The sequence below is a fragment of the Leopardus geoffroyi genome, chromosome A3 (assembly GCF_018350155.1).
Source record: "Leopardus geoffroyi isolate Oge1 chromosome A3, O.geoffroyi_Oge1_pat1.0, whole genome shotgun sequence".
NCBI classification, from domain to species: Eukaryota; Metazoa; Chordata; class Mammalia; order Carnivora; family Felidae; genus Leopardus; species Leopardus geoffroyi.
In genome coordinates this window covers 87,177,643-87,199,327 of record NC_059336.1, presented here as the reverse complement: position 1 = coordinate 87,199,327, position 21,685 = coordinate 87,177,643, and the positions used below count along the sequence as shown (strand labels likewise).

General features: G+C 39.9%; 1 protein-coding gene across 7 annotated transcripts in view; it reads left to right on the top strand.

Annotated features, from left to right (window-relative positions):
* The first annotated feature begins 1,839 nt into the window (after positions 1-1,839).
* CA3H2orf42 (chromosome A3 C2orf42 homolog) overlaps positions 1,840-21,685 on the top strand; it is a 33,121-nt gene continuing 13,275 nt past the window's right edge. The window contains exons 1-6 of one of the 7 annotated variants that reach the window (XM_045446360.1): positions 1,900-1,948; positions 7,992-8,057; positions 16,657-16,936; positions 17,322-18,156; positions 19,354-19,464; positions 21,001-21,105. In XM_045446360.1, the coding sequence (XP_045302316.1) occupies positions 17,334-18,156; positions 19,354-19,464; positions 21,001-21,105 (1,039 nt within the window). In that variant the 5' untranslated portion in view covers positions 1,900-1,948; positions 7,992-8,057; positions 16,657-16,936; positions 17,322-17,333. Of the gene's footprint in view, positions 1,949-1,997; positions 2,333-7,991; positions 8,058-8,423; positions 8,603-16,656; positions 16,937-17,321; positions 18,157-19,353; positions 19,465-21,000; positions 21,106-21,685 lie in introns of those variants that run through there. The other 6 variants (XM_045446361.1, XM_045446358.1, XM_045446359.1 and 3 more) reach the window with 6 other exon arrangements.

Here is a 21,685-nt window from a genome sequence, read left to right as displayed (position 1 = left end):
ACAGTCCCTTCTCCCCACTTTCTAACACAGGGTCTCTCAACTTTGGCACTAGTGGCTTTTTTTTTTTTTTTAACTCTTTTTTAAAGTCTATTTATTTAGGGTACCTGGGTGGCTCAGTCGGTTAAGCATCTGACTCTGGCTCAGGTCATGATCTCATGGTCTGTGAGTTTGAGCCCCACATCGGGCTCTGTGCTGACAGCTCGGAGCCCAGAGCCTGCTTCCCTTTCTGTGTCTCCCTCTCTCTCTGCCCATCCCCCACTCATGCTCTGTCTCTCCCGGTCTCAAAAACAAACATTAAAAAAAATTTTTTTAATAAAGTCTATTTATTTATTTTGAGAGAGAGAGCAGGGAAGGGGAAAGGGGGACAGTGGATCCAAAGCAGGCTCTGCACTGACAGCAGAGAGCCCGACGTGGGGCTCAAACTCATGAACTGTGAGATCATGACATGAGCCGAAGTCAGATGCTTAACCGACTGAGCAACCCAGGTGCCCCAGCACTATTGATATCTGGGTCCAGATAATTCTTTGTTGTGAGGGCTCGGCTGTTTTGTGTACCGTAAGATTTTTAAAAAGATGTTATTTTCTTTATTATTTCTTTAAATGTTTATTTATTTTGAGAGAGGGCAGGAGAGGGGGAGAAGCAGAGAGGGAGAGGATGAGAGAATCCCAAGCAGGCTCCATGCTCATCACAGAGCTTGATTTGGGGCTTGATCCCATGAGCTTGGGATCATGACCTGAGCTAAAATCAAGAGACGTATGTTTAAGTGACTAAGCCACCCAGGTGCCCTACGATTTTATTTTTAAGTAATCTCTACACCCAACATGGGGCTCAAACCCACAACCCCCAAGATCAAAAGTCATAGGCTCTACTGAATGAGCTAGTCTGATGCCCCATGGGATCTTAAATAACATCCATGGCATCTATTCACTAGATGCTTGTAGCAATGCTCCCAGAAGAAGAGCAACTGCTCTAGAGAATCACTTTGCACGGATACAATCATAAACACAAACTGGGACTGAAACTCTATGGTATTATTAGGTGATCATCCAGATGACCCAGGATATACTGATCATCATTTTAAAAGCTTATAATCAAAACAGAGTCACAAAATTGGAAAAATACTCTGGAAAAAGTGTGCCCTAATCCACTTTCCTCCAGTTTGAGAAACAATATAGCAAATTAGAGTCCTGGAAAGAACCATCTCTCTTATTAATAGATGAGAAGACTAAGGTTCTTACACAACCTGCCCACCGTGCCACCCCTATAAGTAACAGAATCAAGGCCCAAAACTTCAGGAAATCTCATTCCAGAGTTCTCCAACACACAGGCCTCATCCTTAACACACTGCACTCGGAAGCCTTCTTCAACAATGAACAAAGATTTATTCTGTGTAATTCCAAGGAACAGAACTAAAACACATAGGAAGCCGATTTCAATTCATTACAAGGGAAAACGTTCTAGTATGTCAGCATGTGATGAAGGTAGAAAAAGATAACTTGATATAAACACACAAGTATTAGAAACAGTGAATACTTTGGAACATGACCTCCCTTGACAAAACGATAAATCATAGTAATAATACAGATCATCTTAGGCGATTTTTTAAATCAATTACCAATGAATTCTACCAGAAACAGGGTTCTCTCAGGGCTGAAGCAGTCATGATCAGCCGTAGAACCCTATCGGTGCCTTCTGTCCCAGCAGGGTGGGCCAGAAGCACTCCGGCCCCACTGAGCGCTACAGCCTCCAGGTTAGCTCAGACTCCACCAAGGCAATCCGCCGCAATTCTTACCCGCCTACAGGAGTAAACTACAACTCCCATCAGACAACGCGAACGGAGTGGGCGGGTATTTACCGCGCGTGGGCAGCCCTGACCAATAACGACTGTCGTTACAGCGAACAGTTTGGACGCGTTTGTAAAAGGCCGCGGCAGGCGAAGAGAGAGGAGGTGAGGGCGGTCATCAGCTTCGGGCCCTGGGGCCGGGGCGGGGGGCACAGGGCAGGAAAGGGGGCCGTGTTGACAGAAGGCGGGGGCGGCGGTGGGACGAGGGTGTAAAGCCAGGAATCCCGGCGGAGAGCGTGTCCAAGGAGCAGGGTGCTGGCCAGGTGATGCTTATGCTTGGGCCCACTTAGGGCCGGAAGTGAGCAGTCGCGCGGGAAGGATGCCGGGAAGCAGGTCCCCGAGTGGTACTTCTTGGGGTGGGCCGGTTCCCGGAAGCGGGGTTCCCAGACTCGTGCCCGCAGGGCTGCTTTGGCCTTCCTCTGCTACTCCGAAGCCGCGCGGGTCTGATGGAAGCTGTCTGGCGCAGGAGTCGGGAGTCCTGGCTACTAGGCATGTCCCTTCCCCTTGTGGTTTGACAAGGAATCCTATCAGTTACAAACTCTCGTTAGATTGTCTGGTTGCTGGCAGTGAGCATTCATCAAATCACTATCTTTGAGCCAATTTCTTCAACTGTAAGATGGTAAATAGTACCCACTTTACTGGATCGTGGTGAGCAATACCTGAGTAAATGCATGGGAGGGGCTTACGTGTACTCAGTAAAAGTTAGCAAGTTTTTTTATTCATGATAATCATTCGTTCTCTTGAGTTACTGTTGCTTCACAAGCATTAAACAGCATCCCCTAAACTGTACGGCTTTGCAGCTGAACAGTACCTGGATGAAAATGGACCACTTCCAGGAATCGTGGGTGGGTTAGCTCTGCCAGCACCAGTCCCTTTCCACCATCTTGCTGAGGAGGCTGTTTTGTGAACTTGACGAAAAGAGACCTCTTTTTTTAGGCAGGATTCAAATACAGGTTCTTTTCTTACCTTTTTTTTTTTTTTTTTTTTTAATTTATTTATCTTGGGCGGGAGGTGGGGCGGGGCAGAGGGAGAGGGATAATCCCAAGCAGGCTCTGTACTTGTGAGTACAGACCCAGGTGCAGGGCTTAAACCCACAAACCATGAGATCATGACTTAAGCCAAAATCAAGAGTCTGTCACTCAACCCACCGGAGCCACCCAGGTGCTTTGTTTGTTTGTTTTTTTGTTTGTTTGTTTTAATTGAGGTAAAATTCATGTGTAACATATGAGTTTCAGATGTACAACATGATTCAAGATTTGTATACACTGTGATGGCCACAATAAGTCTGGTTATCAGTCACTATACAAAGCTACAAAAAAAAATTGGTTTTCCTTGTGATGAGAACTTTTAAGATTTATTCCTTTGGCAGCTTTCAAATATTCAATATAATATTATCTCCTGTAGTCATCATGCAGTACATTCCCATGACTTGCCTATTTTATATCTGGAAGTTTGTACCTTTGACCGCTTTGACCCATTTCTCCTACCCTCTCACCCCCTTCCCCTCTGGCAATCACCAGTCTTTTTTTATATGTATGAGTTTTGTTTTATAGATTCCACATATAAGTGAAGTTACATGGTATTTGTCTATCTCTGTCTTATTTCAGCATAATACTGTTGAGGTCCATCCACATTGTTGCAGATGGCAAGATTTCCCTCTTTTTTATGTCTGAGTAGTATTCCATTTTATACACACACACACACATGCTCACACAAGTCTTTATCCATTCATCCATTGATGGACACTTAGGTTGTTTCCATATCTTGGCTATTATAAATAATACTGCAGTGAACATAGGGCTGCATATATCTTTTCAAATTAGCGTTTTCATTTTCTTTGGCAAATACAGTTTCTTTACAAGTTGCATTACCTGTTTGTATATGCTTGCAGTATAGAATCTATAATAAGTAATACTAGTTCATGTTTAAAATTCAAATAGTATAGAACAGTGAAATGTAAGTCTCCCTCCTACTGTTTCCCAAGTTCTAAGTCACTTCTGGACCATGGACATATTGTGTGTGTGTGTGTGCGCGCGCGCGCACATGTGTGCATGCATGCACCCTATCTTTTTTTTCTCTTTTAAACCAGGAGTATCATATATGAAGTGCCTTTTTTAGCTCCACAGTATATCTTGATATTTGTTCCTTACCAGTACATATAGATCTATCTCATTCTTTTTAATCCCTTTATAGTAGCATGTTGTATGCCTGCACCATAATTTTTTAGTCAGCTCTTAAGACTGTTTCCATTCTTGTGCGGTTCTGGATAACTGCGTGGAGTACCCCTGTACATGCTTTGTGTACATGTGAGAGTAGAATTCATGAAATCTTAAAAGTGGAATTGCTATGTCCAAATATATGTTTTACATTTATTTTATTTACATCCCTTTAAAGAGGATGTTGCAGTTTATGTCCCTACCAACTGTGCAATACCTGCCTCTCCACATCCTCATAAACACAATAATAACAGTTATCCTTTTTGTCATTTTGCCAAAGTATTGTCTTGTTTTAATTTGCCTCTTGCTCATTGTAAGACATAATTTTGGATGTTTAAAATCACTTTTCTTTTTTGGGGGCGCCTGAGTGGCTTAGTCAGCTAGGCATCCAACTCGATTTGGGCTCAGGTCATGATCTCACAGTTCGGGGGTGTGTCTGGCTTTTTTTACTTAGTATATTTCAAGGTTCATAAAGCATGTATCAGAATTTCATTCTCTTTTAGGGCCAAATAATATCCCATTGTGTGGATATGCCACATTTTGTTTATCCATTCGTCAGTTGTTGGATATTTGGATTGATTCCACTTTCTAGCTATTATGAATACTCCTACTGTGAACATACATGTACAAATTTTTGTGTGTTTTCAATTGTCTTGGGTATATATTCTCTTGGAAGTCATATGGTAACACTGTTTAACATTTTGAGGAACCACCGACAATCAGTTTTCCAAAATGACTGCCATTTTACAACACCATCAACAATGTGTGAGGGCTCCAGTTATTCAATATCCATGACAATACTTGTTATTGTCTGCCTGTTTTAGCCATTAATGGCTGTATAGTGGCGTCACATTGTGGTTTTGATTTGCAATTTCCTGATTACATGATGTTGAACATCTTTTCATTTGTTTCTTGGCTATTTATTTTCTTTGGAGAAATATCCATTCAGATCCTGTGTGTGTGTGTGTGTGTGTGTGTGTGTGTGTGTGTGTGTGTGTGTATTTTAAGTTTATTTATTTTGAGAGAGAAAGCACAGGCGGGGGAGGGGCAGAGAGAGGGAGAAAGAGAGAATCCCAAGCAGGATCTGCACTGTCAGCCAGGAGCCCCATGTGGGGCCAGAACTCATGAACCCATGAGATCATGACCTGAGCCAAAGTGAGATGTTTAACTGACTGAGCCACCCAGGCACCCCTATAGATTTTTTTTTAAGTTTTATTTATTTATTTTGAGAGAGGGAGAGAAAGAGAATCCCAAGGAGGCTCCCTTTGTTAGCAAAGAGCCTGACACAGGACTCAACCCCACAAACTGTGAGATCATGACCTGAACTGAAATCAAGAGTCGGACATTTAACCAACTAAACCACCCACCCAGGCACCCCTCTTTGCCTGGTTTTATTTTATTATTATACTTTTTATTTTTTTATAGTTTATTTTGAGAGAGCGAGCATGAGTGGTGGAGAGGCAGAGAGAGAGGGATAAAGAGAGAATCTCAAGCAGGCTCCACGCTGTCAGCATGGAGCCAGATGTGGGGCTTGAACTCACGAACCATGAGATCATGAGCTGAGCTGAAGTCAGACACTAAACTGACTGAACCACCCAAGTGCCCCTTCCTGGTTTTAAATTAGATTATCTGTCTTTTTTATTGTTGACTTGTAACAAAGTCTTGTAATCTATTCTGGACACAAGTCCCTCATCATACATATGACTTGCAAATATTTTCTCTCAGGCTGTGGTTGTCTTTTCACTTTCTTGATGGTGCTGGTTGAAGCACAGATGTTTTTAATTTTGATGAAGTTCAATTTTTCTCTTTTTTTCTTTTGTCATCTATGCTTTCGGTGGTATATCTAAGAAACCATTGCTTTATCCAAGGTCACAAAGATTTACCCTTAAGTTTTCTTCTAAGAGTTTTATAGTTTTAGCTCTTAACATTTATGTCTGTGATCCATTTTGAGTTAAATTTTGTATACAGTGTGAGGTATGGATCCAACTTAATTTTTTTTTTCCAACTTGATTCTTTTAGAGATGGATATCCACTTGTCCTAGCACCTTTTGTTCATCGGACTATTCTTTCCCCATTAAATGATCTTGGCGTCTTTGTCAAAAATCAGTGGAGCATAAATGTGAGAGATTATTTCTGACCTCTTAATTATATGCTTGATTAATTAATTATATGCTGTTGCTCTGTATATCTACCCTCGTGCCAGTGCCTTCTTGTCTTTTTGGCCCTCAGCTTTTTTGAGATATAATTGACATAACATCATGTAAGTTTAAGGTGTTCAGTGTGATTTGATACACTTACACAGTGCAAAATGATTACCACCAAGGCATTAGCTAACACCTCCATCGTGTCATATAATTACCATTTTTGTGTATGGTGAGAACGTTTAACATCTCTCTTAGCAGCGTTCAGCTATTAGCTGAAGTATACTAGCAATATAATATACTATTATTAATGATAATCACCATGCTGTACATTAGATCCCCAGAATTTATTCATCTTATAACTGGAAGTTTGCACCGTTTGACTGATACCTCCCCATTTCTCTCACCCCTCAATCCTTGGCAGTCCATTCCATCCTCTGTTTTATGAGTTTGGCTTTTTAAGATTATACATATAAGTAAAATCATACAGTATTTGTCTTCTCTGTCCACATTGCCTTGATTTGCTTTATAGTAAGTTTTGAAATCAAGAAGTGTGAGGGGCACCTGGGTGGCTGAGTCGGTTAAGCATCTGACTTCGGCTCAGGTCTTGGTCTCACAATTCATGAGTTCAAGCCCTGCATCAGGTTCTGTGCTGGTGGCTCGGAGACTGGAGCCTGCTTTGGATTCTGTGTCTCCCTCTCTCTCTGCCCCTCCCCTGCTCACTCTCTCTCATTCTCTCTCACAAAAACAAATAAACATTTAAAAAAAAAAAAAAAAGAAGAAGAAGAAGTGTGAGTCCTTGTACTGTGTTCTTCTTTCTCAAGATTGTTTTGGCTCTACCAGGTGCCTTGCATTTCTATATCAAATTTAGGACCACCTTGTCAGTTTGCAAAAAAAATCTGAGATTTTGATAGGGATTACGTTGTATCTGTAGATCAGCTGGGGGAGTAGTGCCTTCCTAACAATATTAGTTTTCCAGTCTGCAAGCATGAGATGCTTTTCCATTTTGCTAGGTCTTTAATTTCTTTCGATGACGTTTGAAGTTTTCAGTGTACAAGCCTTGCACTTCTTTTATTCTTCAAGTTTTTTTTCACCTTTGTACTTAGCTTATGATATATTTTTCCATGCAGAAAATTTTCATTTTTATGTAATCAAATATAATCAGTATGTATGTGTGTATTTATTTATTTATTTTAAGTAAGTTCTACAACCCAATGTGGGGCTTGAACTCATGATGCTGAGATCAAGAGTCGCATTCTCTACTGATTTAGCCAGCCAAACCCCCTCAGTCTAATTTTAGAATGGGCGAGGGGTGCTTGGGTGGCTCAGTCAGGGGAGGGTCTGGCTCTTGATCTCAGGGTTGTGAGTTCAAGCCTGGTGTTGGGCGTGGAGCCTACTTTAAAAATTAATAATAAAGTAAAGCGAGCAAAATCTTTGATAGTATTTCCCCAAAGAGATCGATGTGGCTAAAGAAGCATGTAATATGTTGCTCAACATCATTATTCGTTAGAGAAATGCAAGTTAAAAGCACAGGGAGGTACCACTTTACACCTACTATAACCAAATGGCCATAATAAGACAAGGGGCTCCAGGGTGGCTCAGTCGGTTAAGCATCAGACTCTTGATTTCAGCTCAGTTCATGACCTCGTGGTTCATGCGAGTGAGCCCCACGTAGGGGTCTGTGCTAAAAACAAGGAGCCTGCTTAGGATTCTCTCTCTTCCTCTCTTTCTGTCCCTCCCTTGCTCTCTCGCTCTCTCTCAAAATAAATCAATAAACATTTTTTTTGAAAGAAGAAGATAATAATACATGTTGGCCAGGAAGAGAAGAGGAGAAGCAGGAACCCTCTTATGTTGCTGGTATGAATATAACAATGCTTTTCAGTTTGGAAAGCTGTTTGGTCATTTCTTAAAAAGTTTAAGTTAAACTATGACCCTGTAATTCTACTTCTAGGTATCTAGATACCCAAGAGAAATGAAGATCCTTGTCTACATGGGGACTTGCATGTTAATGTTCTCAGCAGCATGTTGATAATAGCCACAAATTGGAAACAGAACAGTTATCTGTCTGCTGGTGAATGGATAAGGAAAATGATATATCCATACAATGGAATGCTTTTCAGCAATATAAGCAAATGAATTACTAATACATGCTACAATATGGTTCAACCTTGAAAACAGCATGTTGAATGAAAGAATACAAACACATTAAAGTACAAAATCTCACATATTGTATGATTCCATCTATATGAAATGTCCAAAAAATCTAAATCTATAGAGACAATAAGACAGATTAGTGATTGCCTGGGGGTGGGAATGGTAATTGACTGCAAATGGCCAGAGGGGTCTTTTTAGGGTGATAGAAGTGTTCTCAAACTGGACTGTAGTGATAGATGCCTACCTCTGTAAGTATAATGACTGTCATTGAATTGTATACTTAAAATGGATGAATTTTGTGGTCTATAAAATATACCTCAATAAAGAGGTTTCTTAAAAAAACACACAAACACACTAATACAGTCAGGCTTCTGGGGTTTGTGTCATTTAGGCCATGATCATTCTGATATCCTAAAAAAATGTTAAATCCCCTCCCTTTGTCCTACTATGTTAACAGTTCCAACTTTTATACTTGAACATTTTAATCTGCCTTGAATTTATTTGAGTATATAAAGTGAGATAGGATAAGATGTGTTTAATGATAATTTTTGCCCCTAAATTTTGCTTTTATATTGTATAATTTTAGGAGACTTTTTTTAAGTTAAAAAAAAAAGAAATTTTAGGAAATTATTTTATTGTATATGTATATTGTGTATATATGTTTCCTTCCTTCTGATATGTTGACAGCATATCATACTTGGCTGTTCTATACCTTGCTTTTCTTTTCTTTTTTTTTTTTTTATTAAAAAAAATTTTTTTAACGTTTATTTTTGAGACGGAGAGAGACAGAGCATGAACAGGGGAGGGGCAGAGAGAGAGGGAGACACAGAATCTGAAACAGGCTCCAGGCTCTGAGCTGTCAGTACAGAGCCCAACGCGGGGCTCGAACTCACCGACCATGAGATCATGACCTGAACCGAAGTCGGACGCTTAACTGACCAAGCCACCCAGGCGCCCCTATACCTTGCTTTTCTACATGTCTTAAAGATCTGAAAAATCAACATATAAGAAACTTCCTCAGTCTTTATTTAAATAAATGTAGAATATTTTATTTTTTGGAAAGTATTCCAATTATATGGATATACCATAATTCAACCACTTCCTTCTTTTTTTTCTTAAATTCTTTTAATGTTTATTTTTTGAGAGAGAGAGAGACAGAGCATGAGTCAGGGAGGGGCAGAGAAAGGGAGACATAGAATATGAAGCAGGCTCCAGGCTCTGAGCTGTCAGCACAGAGCCTGACGCAGGGCTCGAACTCACAAACTGTGAGATCATGACCTGAGCCAAAATCTGACGCTTAACCAACTGAGCCACCCAGGCGCCCCCAACTAGTTCCTTCTTGGTGTGCGTTAGGTTGTTTCTAATGTTTTGCTGTTACAAAAGTGCTTTAGTGAATAACCTTATATATCCCACATTTCATATGTGGGAGAATATCTGTAAGATAAATTCTAATTAGTGCAATTACTGTGTCAAAAGAAATATGCAGAGGTGGCAGAGGGGCGCCTGGGTGGCTCAGTCAATTAAACCTCCAACTCTTTTTTTTTTTAATTTTATTTTATTTTTGAGAGAGAGAGAGACAGAGTATGAGTGGTGGAGGGGCAGAGAGAGAGGGAGACACAGAATGCAAAGCAGGCCTCAGGCTCCAAGCCATCAGAACAGAGCCCCACGCCGGGCTCAATCTCACCAACTGTGAGATCATGACCTGAGCTGAAGTTGGACCCTCAACCAACTGAGCCACCCAGGTGCCCCAAGCCTCAAACTCTTGATTTCAGTTCAGGTCATGATTTCATAGGTTTGTGAATTGAAGTCCCGTGGCAGGCTCTGCCCTAATAGTATGGAGCCTGCTTGGGATTCTCTCTCTCACTTCTCTCTGCCCCTCCCCTGCTTGTTCACACACATACTCTCTCTCTCTCTCTCTCTCTCTCTCTCTCTCTCTCTTTCTCAATAAATAAATAAATTTTTTTAATTAAAAAAAAAAAAAGTAAGGGCACCTGAGTGACTCAGTTGGTTAAACATCCAACTTTGGCTCAGGTTATGATCTCACAGTTTGTGAGTTCAAGCCCCATGTTGGGCTCTCTGCTGTCAGCACAGAGCCCATTTCAGATCCCCCATCCCTCTCTCTCTCTGCCCCTCCCCTGCTTGCATATTCTCTTTCTCAAAAATAAACATTAAAAAAAAAGTAATAATAAAATAAAAATTTTTTTAAATATGCAGAGAAAACATCAGATTACTCCAAATTAAGGGACACTCTATAAAATACCTGATTCTTCAGAATTACCGAGATTATGAACAACCAGGAAAGACAAAACTACAGCTCCAAGAAGACTAAGAAGACATGACAAATGCAATGTGGTATTTTGGATTGGAACAGAAAAAAGGAGAAAGTCTAGTTTAGTTAATAATAATGTACTAATGTTGGCTTCTTAGTTTTGACGAATGTCCTGTGGTAATAATATATGATGTTAACATTGGGGGAAACTGAGTGAAAGGTATCTTGGAACTCTCTATTTTATCTTTGCAACTTCTCTGAAAATGTGAAATTATTCTAAAATAAAAAGTTTGTTGTTGGGGTGCCTGGCTGGCTCAGTCAGTAGAACATGCGACTCTTGATCTCAGAGTTCTAAGTTTGAGCCCCATGTTGGGTGTAGAGATCACTTGGGGAGGCTGGGTGGTATACAGGATCTCTCCGATTTTTTTTTATCTTTTCTTTACATCTAAAGTTATTCCCAAATTAAAAGTTATTTTTAAAGAAGTGTGCATTTTTTTATTTTGAAAGATACTAACAAATTGCCCTCTTCAGAGAATAACCCGAAAGTAAAATAAAAAATAAAAGGAGAGTGGAATTCCTATGATGATGCTAAAACTACAGCACCTTAAGGTTTCACCATGTATAATTAGCAAACCAGTTCCTCCCCTAATGAACAAAGTTATTTTTTTCCCATTTTTTAATTTTTTTTTTTTTCAACGTTTATTTATTTTTGGGACAGAGAGAGACAGAGCATGAACGGGGGAGGGGCAGAGAGAGAGGGAGACACAGAATCGGAAACAGGCTCCAGGCTCTGAGCCATCAGCCCAGAGCCTGACGCGGGGCTCGAACTCACGGACCGCGAGATCGTGACCTGGCTGAAGTCGGACGCTTAACCGACTGCGCCACCCAGGCGCCCCATTTTTTTCCCATTTTAATGATATGTTAAGTCATCATCATCAATGTAATTTGGAAATTGATTAATTCCGGGGGTGACTGGGTGGCTCATTGGTTGGATGTCCGACTCTTGACTTTGGCTCAGATCATGATCTCACAGTTTGTGAGTTCAAGCCCTGAGTGAGGCCCCAAGCTGACAGCATGAAGCCTACTTGGGATTCTCCCTCTCTCTCTCTCTCACTCTCTCTGCCCCTCCCCTGCTCATGTATGTGCACAGGAATGCCTGCTTCTGTCTCCAAAATAAATTTAAAAAATTAAAAAGAATTCTTTAAAAATAGAAATAAATTTTTATTAAGCTCTTTCATATATATTTTTATTTATACATATATTTATATATAATATATATTGTTTATATTTATATAAATGTATATAAATATATAGTCGTATATTATATTTTATATATTCTATATTTTAATATATTATATTAATATATGTTAATATGTAAATAATTATATTGATATTAATATATTGTATATTATGTTTGTATATATTTATATATTATATATTATATATTTATATATTTTTATATGTTTATATTTTATTTATATATACATATTTTTTTTTTATTTTGCAAATGAAAGCCAACCTGAAACTCAGAAGTTAAACTTGGTCAAAGAAATAACTGGTGGTAAAGAGCAAACTAAATATTCTATCTTTTGACTTTGGAACAACATTCTCTCTTAAGAACCCACGTGTGCCTGAATGAAAATACCTGCTAAAGAAGTTTATTGGCCTAGAAAGGAAATGCTGTGTAAACAAACTAATGTCTCTGGATTAGGGTTTTGTTTTTTTAAAGCTTAGTTATTTATTTATTTAAACTTTTTTTTTTTTTTAATTTATTGTCAAGTTAGCTAACATACAGTGTAGTATTGGCTTCAGGAGCAGATTCCTGTGATTCATCACTTACATACAACACCCAGTGCTCACCCTAACAAAGTGCCCTCCTCAATGCCCATCACCCATTATCCCCACTCCCCCAGTCGTCCACCCCCAATTAACCCTCAGTTTGTTCTCTGTATTTAAGTCTGTTATGGTTTGCCTCCCTCTCTGTTTGTATCTTATTTTTCCTTCCCTTCCCCTATGGTCATTTGTTAAGTTTCTCAAATTCCACATATGAGTGAAATCATATGGTATCTGTCTTTCTCTGACTGACTTCATTTTGCTTAGTATAACATCCTCCAGTTCCATCCTCGTAGTTGCAAATGGCAAGATTTCATTCTTTTTCATCACCGAGTAGTGTTCCATTGTATATGTATATGTGTGTGTGTGTGTGTGTGTGTGTGTGTGTGTGTGTGTGTGTGCATACACACACACACACACACACACACACACATCTTCTTTATCCATTCATCAGTTGATGGACATTTGGGCTCTTTCCATATGTTAGCTATTGTTGATAGTACTGCTATTAACATTGGGGTGCATATGTTTCTTCATATCAACACTCCTGTATCCTTTGGATAAATTCCTAGTAGTGCTATTGCTGGGTATAGGGTAATTCTGTTTTTACTTTTTTGAGGAACCTCCATGCTCTTGTCCAGAGTGGCTGCACCAGTTTGCATTCCCACCAACAGTGCAAGAGGGTTCCCCTTTCTAAACTTTTTTTAAAGTTTATTTATTTATCTTGAGAGAGGCGGGGGGAGAGGCAGAGAGAGGGAGACAGACAGAATCCCAAGCAGGTTCCATACTGGCAGCACAGAGCCCAGTGCAGGCTCACCATGAGATCATGGCCTCAATCAAAACCAAGAGGCAGATGCTTAACCGACTGAGCCACCCAGGTGCCCCACTTATTTATTTTGAGAGAGAAAGAGAGAGCATATGTGGGGGGAGGGGAACAGACAGAGGGAAAGAGAGAATTCCAAGCAGGCTCATGCTGTCAGCATGGAGCCTGATACAGGGCTTGATCCCACGAACTGTGAGACCATGACCTGAGCCGATATCGAGAGTCAGACACTTAACAGACTGAGCCACCCTGGCTCTCCTAGATTAGGGGTGTTTAATGGGTGACTTAGCCTTCCAGAGGACATTCAGCAATATCTGGAAACTGTTTGTTTGTTTGTTTGTTTGTTTATTTATTTAACACATAGGGAGGAAGAGTTGACTGCTATTGGCATCTAGTGGGTAGAGATCCTGGATGCTACCAAACATTCTACAATGTATAGAACTCTTCCCTACAACAAAGAATGTCAGCCCTAAATGTCAGTAGTGCCAAGGTGGAAAACTGCAATAGATTATATTTCACAAAGTTTTATTCACTTAGTGGATACATCACAACACATATTACAGTTGGGCCATTAATTTATAGCACTAATGAAAACGTGGGCATTCTTAGACTTTCCTTATTTGTACTTTACAATTTGTTGATTAGCAAATAGACTATAGAAAATGTGGAAGGAAAATACTTCATCAACATCATCCTTTGGGGTCAGGGGGCAAGAGCAATACTAACAGCCAATTTCAACATCACAAGCAGATTGCCTTAAATATATATATTGAAATTTGGGGCACCGGGCTAGATCAGTCTATAGAGCAAATGACTCTTGATCTCAGGGTTGTGAGTTCAACCCCCACGTTAGGTGTAGAGATTACTTAAAAGGGTACCTGGGTGGCTGAGTCAGTTAAGTATCCAACTCTTGATTTCTGCTCAGGTCATGATCTCACCATTCGTGAGTTCGAGCCCTGCATCAGCCTACAAGCTGAATGTGGGGCTTGCTTGGGATTCTCTCTCTCTGCCCCTCCCCTCCCCCTGGGCAAACTTTAAAAAAAATATTTTTTTTTAATATTTTTTTTAAGTTTATTTTTGAGAGAGAGAGTGATGAGGGACAGAGAGAAAGAGAATCCCAAGCAGGCTCTGCACTGTCAGCATAGAGTCTGAGGCAGGGCTCAAACCCACAAACCATGAGATCATGACCAGAGCTGAGATCAAGAGTCAGACACACTGGGCACCTGGGTGGCTCAGTTGGTTGAGCGGCCGACTTCGGCTCAGGTCATGATCTTGCGGTCTGTGAGTTCAAGCCCCGCGTCGGGCCCTGTGCTGACAGCTCAGAGCCTGGAGCCTGTTTCAGATTCTGTGTCTCCCTCTCTCTGACCCTCCCCTGTTCATGCTCTGTCTCTCTCTGTCTCAAAAATAAATAAACGTTAAAAAAAAAATTAAAAAAAAAAAAGACAACCAACTGAGCCACAGGCATCCCCCCAAAAAAACTTTTTTTAAAAAATGTTTATTTTTGAGAGAGAGGGAGAGGGAGCACGCGCACAAGTGGGGAAGAGGCAGGGAGAGAGGGAGACAGAATCTGAACTCCAGGCTCTGAGCTGGCAGCACAGAGCCCAATGCGTGGCTCAAACCCACAGACCGTGAGATCATAACCTGAGCCAAAGTCAGACGCTTAACCAATTGAGCCACCCAGGCGCCTGCCACCCCCCCCCATCTTAATAAAATATTTTATTATTTTTTTAACGTTAATTTTTGAGAGACAGAATGCGAGCGGGGGACGGGTAGAGAGAGAAAAGAGGAAGACAATCCGAAGCCAGCTCCAGGCTCTGAGCTGGACCACAGAGCCTGATGAGGGGCTGGAACCCATAAACCGTGAGATCATGACCCAAGCCAAAGTTGGACGCTTAACCGACTGAGCCACTAAGGCTCCCCATAAAGTTCAACATTAAGAAAAAAAAAAGACTTTATTGGTTCGTGAGTTTGAGACCGTTTTGGGCTCTGTGCTGACAGCTCAGAGCCTGGAGCCTGCTTCTGATTCTGTGTCTCCGTCTCTCTCTGCCCCTCCCCCGCTCATGCTCTGTCTCTCAAAAATGAATAAACATTAAAAAATTTTTTTAATGTTGAACTTTAATAATATGCATGCTGAATTGATGTCTGCAAACTACTTCGAAATACAGTAAAATATAAGAGGGATTGATGGATGGAGAAAGGAATAAATAGATATGTGATAAAGCAAATATAGTAAAATGTTAATTGTAGAATCTAGTGGGTGGGCATATGGAGGTGCACTGTATAATTCTGTTTTTTTTTTTTATATTTGAAAATTTTCATAATATTAGAGGGGAAATTAAAAGCAGAGATTCACACTCTTCCTAACAGACACTGGAAACCACATTGCTGATTTTGCTGGGTGACCTCAGGCAAGTTACTTTTTATATAAATTTAAACATTTTTTAAGAAGCGCCTGGGTGGCTCGGTTGGTTAGGCATCCGACTCTTGGTTTCGGCTCAGGTCATGATCTTGCGATTCGTGGGTTCAGGCCCAGCATCGGGCTCTGGGCTGATGGTGCAGAGCCTGCTTGGGATTCTGTCTTCCTCTCTCTCTGCCCTTTCCCTACTTGCTCTCTATCTATCTCTCTGTCAAAAATAAATATATAAACATTAAAAAAATTTTTTTAAAGTTTTTTTTAGCATTTTTTTTTTTTAAGCTTATTTGAGAGAGAGAGAGTAGGGGAGAGGGGCAGAGGGAGAGAGAGAGAACCCTAAGCAGGCTCCGTGCTGTCAGCTTAGAGCCCAGTGCGGGGCTCAATCCCATGAACTGTGAGATCATGACCTGAGCCAAAACCAAGAGTCAGAGGATCAACCAGCTGAGCCATGTTTTGTTTTGTTTTGTTTTGTTTTGTTTTGTTTTGTTTTGTTTTGTTTAAGTAATCTCTATGCCCAGTGTGGGGCACAAACTCATGACCCCAAGATCAACAATCACATTCTCTACTGACTGAGCCAGCCAGGTGCCTCAAGTTACTTAACTTTTTAATTTTCCTGTGAAGAGTGCTGGTTGTTTGACTCAAATGAGATCCTAGTATTGTGAGGTTCTAATGAAATAATGTGAAAGCGCTTTGACTAGCATAAAGCACTCTAAGATGCAATACATTATTATTAAGAAGGATGAGTATTTGGCTGATTATGTATCATGGCTCTGGGTGTTCTTGACAACTCTCTGTGTAATGAATGACATTAGCACTGTTTTACCTGCTTTAAATTAGAAGTACAAGCCAAGCATTTCCATAAGAATCCCTGTCAAATATTTTTCAAATATCTATGGAAGACTTAGATTCCTATTCTAAGAGGAGAGACTTTTGTATAACTTTAACATTTTTTCTTGTTTTGTAGACTGCCAAGATCTCCACTTAGGGCAGTTGGGAATCTTCGACTCTGGAACACTGGGCAGGAGCTTTGCCATTGGCTGGCCAAGAAAGGGGAGGCAGAATGTCTGCATTGTTACACCATAGAGTTCAAACTTCAAAAGACTTTGGGTTAAACAGTATCATTTCCTCTGCAAATGATTGTGTCTTTGCCTGTCTTCTATGATCATCCTAAACTAATGAAACACCTTTCAGGTCTTATGGATTCAGGTTACACTGTATTCTGGATGCTGTGGCAGCTGATACAGGTAGGATAGGCTTGTGTTTTATGGGAAATGTTGGAAAGGAAAGAACTCATCTCTCCAACTCTCCGGTTCTTATTCAAATTAAACATCTGTGCATGTAAAAATTAGGTTAACTAATCTAGAAAACAGTGCTGTTGTAGAAAACAGTGCTGAACCTAGAGAAATGCTTTAGTTGTTAGGTTTTTAAAAATATATAATAATGTGAAAGGCAAAGTTTCCTTTTGCTTGATGGCTTAAGTGAATGTTCTGTTATGAGGGTACAATTTGAAAATGGTAGATTATTTCTTTACATTTTATTTTCTGTACTAAATCTTATAAATGATTTTAACTTGGTGTGTGTATATGTATGAGTGTGTATTCATGTTGATGGGTTTATTGCTCTTTCTAGGGCCTTTGAAAAATGGAGCCAAACTCTCTGAGGACTAAAGTCCCAGCTTTCTTGTCTGATTTGGGGAAGGCCACATTGAGGGGAATCAGAAAGTGTCCCCGATGCGGCACATACAATGGAACCCGGGGACTGAGTTGTAAGAACAAGACATGTGGAACCATATTCCGCTACGGTGCACGGAAGCAGCCTAGTGTTGAAGCTGTCAAAATCATAACAGGCTCTGATCTGCAGGTTTACTCTGTGCGGCAAAGAGACCGGGGCCCCGATCACCGGTGCTTTGTGGAGCTAGGTGTGTCAGAGACGACAATCCAGACGGTGGATGGGACAATCATCACTCAGCTGAGCTCTGGACGATGTTATGTCCCCTCATGCCTGAAAGCTGCCACCCAGAGCGTTGTGGAGAATCAGTGCCAGCACATCAAGCTAGCAGTGAACTGCCAGGCAGAAGCCACCCCTCTGACTCTGAAAAGCTCAGTCCTGAATGCAATGCAGGCCTCCCCAGAAACCAAGCAGACCATCTGGCAGCTGGCCACAGAGCCCACAGGTCCCCTTGTACAGAGGATTACTAAAAACATTTTGGTGGTGAAATGCAAGGCAAGCCAGAAGCATAGTTTGGGGTATTTGCATACATCCTTTGTGCAGAAAATCAGTGCCAAAAGCTTGCCCGAGCGCCGGTTCTTCTGCTCCTGCCAGGCTCTGAAATCGCATAAGTCGAATGCCTCCAAGGATGAGGTGGCCCAGAGGTGTATTCATTTCTTTGCTTGCATCTGTGCCTTTGCCAGTGACGAGACATTGGCTCAGGAATTCTCAGACTTCCTAAATTTTGATTCCAGCGGTAGGTGGTGTGTTGACACAGTTACTCTGTTTTTCTAAAATGGCAATGAAAGAGTTCCCTAATGGCATTTGGAGATTGTCCTAGCAACCTTCAGAAGCAGTTGCTAGATAATTCAAATGAAAAGCATTCCTTCTTTTAATCCCAGTAAGCACACTTGCATAAAGTTGGGTGGTTGGTTTGCTGGTTGGTTCGTCGATTGAAATTAATGATCAAGAGACTTGGGCATTTTCACTGAGACAATCAATCTAGCAAAAGTTAACTTTGCTTTGCTTTTTTGTTGTGTTTTTTAAACTCTTTCATAGATGCCCTGTATTAATAAAAACAAAGAGCAAACAAACAAACACTTTTATTTTGGCTTGCTTGCTTGTTTCTCATCTTTGAAGATGAGGAAAACTAATACCTTGCTCAAAAGACATTTAAAGACTCTACATCATCTTTTGTTGTGGTTTTTTTAAATTTTTTTTTTTCAACGTTTATTTATTTTTGGGACAGAGAGAGACAGAGCATGAACGGGGGAGGGGCAGAGAGAGAGGGAGACACAGAATCGGAAACAGGCTCCATCCAGGCTCTGAGCCATCAGCCCAGAGCCTGACGCGGGGCTCGAACTCACGGACCGCGAGATCGTGACCTGGCTGAAGTCGGACGCTCAACCGACTGCGCCACCCAGGCGCCCCTGTTGTGGTTTTTAACATAGTTTTATCTTATAGATGCTTTTTATTTTCATTTTTTAATGATCTTTAGTTGGCAGTAACTCCCAACTTTTTAGTGTTATTTCTCTGTAGAGTCTTTTATCATGTTAATGGTCCATGAACAAAAACCTATGTGTTTCGGAGTTCTTTAAAGGGAATTATGTTAGGGGTGGGGTGGCTCAGTCAATTGTGCATCCAACAACTCTTGATTTCAGCTCAGGCTGTGATCTCATGGTCATGAGATTGAGCTCCAAGTTGGGCTCAATGCTGAGCATGGAGCCTGCTTAAGATTCTCTCCCTCTCCCTATGCCCCTCCCCTGCTCATGCGTGTGCTCTCTAAATAAATAAATAAATTAATTAATTAATTAATTAATTAATTAAATAAGAATTTATTTTAAAGCAGGCAATCACTCCATAATTTGTGTTTTATAAATTAATTTTTCTCTAGGTAGGGTCCCATACTTACTCTTGGATGGTATTAATAACTAAGAAATGTGTTATATTTTAGGTCTTAAAGAGGTTATTGTGCCCCAGTTAGGTTGCCATTCAGAATCGACAGTATCAGCTTGTGAGTCTACTGCCTCTAAGCCAAAGAAGAGGAAAAAAGAGGAAGTACCTGGTGAGCAGCTGTTTCATTTGTTTGGTGGTGTTGTCTTTAGAGATTGTTTTACTGTATTTTATGTATTTCACTCAATCTTAGCAAATGCAGAAATAATGTTTGTTATGTTTTTTTCCTGAAAAAAGTTTTATCCCTCATTGATAATTCTTTGTGAAATTGAGCTAAGAGTTGGTTCTTTTGGCCGAGTATAAGATCCAACCAGATTCTCCTTTTATTATTGTATATTTTATTTATCCCTTAAATATTTGGGCCAGTTTTACACCTTAATTTGCCATAGGATAGTGTTATGAAGTTTTCATCCATAGAGCATTTTTAAAAATTTGTGACAATGGTTAATTATATCTTCTGCACTAATTTAAGAGTATAGTTTCTTATCTGTATTTTCAACATGTGGCATCATATATATATTTTTTCTTTTTAATGTAAATGTACCAGTGGCAATTAAGGAGTCATATAAATCAATATGAAAATAGTGAAGTGCTTTTGTAAATAAGTGTTGCAAGTCCTAGACTCTAAACAAAAGAAAAATACTACCAGTCTACACATGTAAGTAGGAACATTTTTGTGGTGACAGGGAGTATTTTTGGAAGTGGGTCAAATGGTCATGCACAGGAGTTTTGATGCTGGGATGTTGGAGAAAGATGGAGAAAAAAGTGACATGGGCATTTCTGTTTTTGAGAAGTAATTCTGGCAGCAATATAGAGCAGAGACTGTTGTTAAATGTTTATTTATTGGTCTTTCCCAAGAAAACCTGAAAGCAAAAAAAAAAAAAAAAAAAGTTCTTATCCTTTGACTCAGTAGTCCTGATTCTGAGGAAATAATCCTTGATACAGGAAAAACATTTTGTCCACAGATGTTAACTTTACAATTATTTATAATATTGAAAAATTAGAAACAAATAAGGGCCAACCGCTAGGGGTAGTTAAATAAACCATAATAAATTAACTTGATAGAATATTAGGCAGCCATTAAAAATTATTATAAAGAAGTATAAAGAAATGTTTAGATAACTCAGGTAAAATACAGAATGCTCAGTAAAATTTGATTTTCATACAAACAATAATTTTTAGTATAAGTATGTCCCATGCAATATTTGGAACATACCTATATTAAAAAGCCATTTATTTGAAATTTAGATTTTTTTTTTTTTTTTGCTAAATTTGGTGATCCTGGGATAATCACAGTTACTTAAAATCAGTAAACCAGCAAAATCAGCTACACACACACACACACAATTTTTCTGGTAGTTCACCAGAAAATTGATAGTGATTGAGAAGTGGGAACAGTGGGTGAATTTTTTTTCTTCTTTTCACTTCTAGGTCCCACACCCACATCCCAATTTCCAGTAAAGAGCATATAAAACTTAAAACGTTATGTATTAATGCTAATGTTAATTCCTTCTAGAAGCTGAAGCTAACTTAGACCTTAGCAAAGACATTTTATGTTTTAGACTCTTGAGAAATTAATATTGAATTGATTTATATTCTGCAGACATATTATTAAATTATTAAATCACTATAATAATGTGTGGTTTAGGTGCACAGACGAACAGTTCACTGCTGCCTCAGGATGCAGTGAGCAGTAATCTAAGGAAAAGTGGCCTGAAAAAACCTGTGGTTGCTTCTTCATTAAAAAGGCAGGGTAAGTTTCCCTTAGCCACGGTAGGCTGAAGAGGTGGAAAATCATCCTAAAGAAGCCCAAAGCAATATAATCAAAAGAAATGTTGCATGTTATCCCCCAAAGAGTGGTAAGATAAACACGAGCAGGCACTGAGGCTGCGATCTATTCTGTTCCACTGGTTTCAAATCATACCCAGACCCAAATCGTGTCTTTTTAACGACAAACGCAGCAAAGATTCCTTCATGTTTTGGCAGCACATGTTCTATAAGATATTTTCCTTTTGTTGCCTGTTACCCACATGCAGTTGGTGTGGAGCCTCAAACTTGAAGAAATATATTTTATAATTCTGCAGGGATAAATATTCGCTGAGAAAGGCAAATATAATCTGTTCTCCCAAATTGAAGTTTGGGGCACCTGGCTGGCTCAGCCAGTAGATCATGTGACTCTTGATCTCAGGGTCGTGAGTACAAGCCCCATGTTGGGCATAGAGATTACTTAATCAATCAATCAATCAATCAATTAAAAGTCAACATGCGTTAAAAAAAAATGAAGTTTGAAAACATACCTAAAAGCAGTAGCATGGTTCTCTTTCTGAATTTAT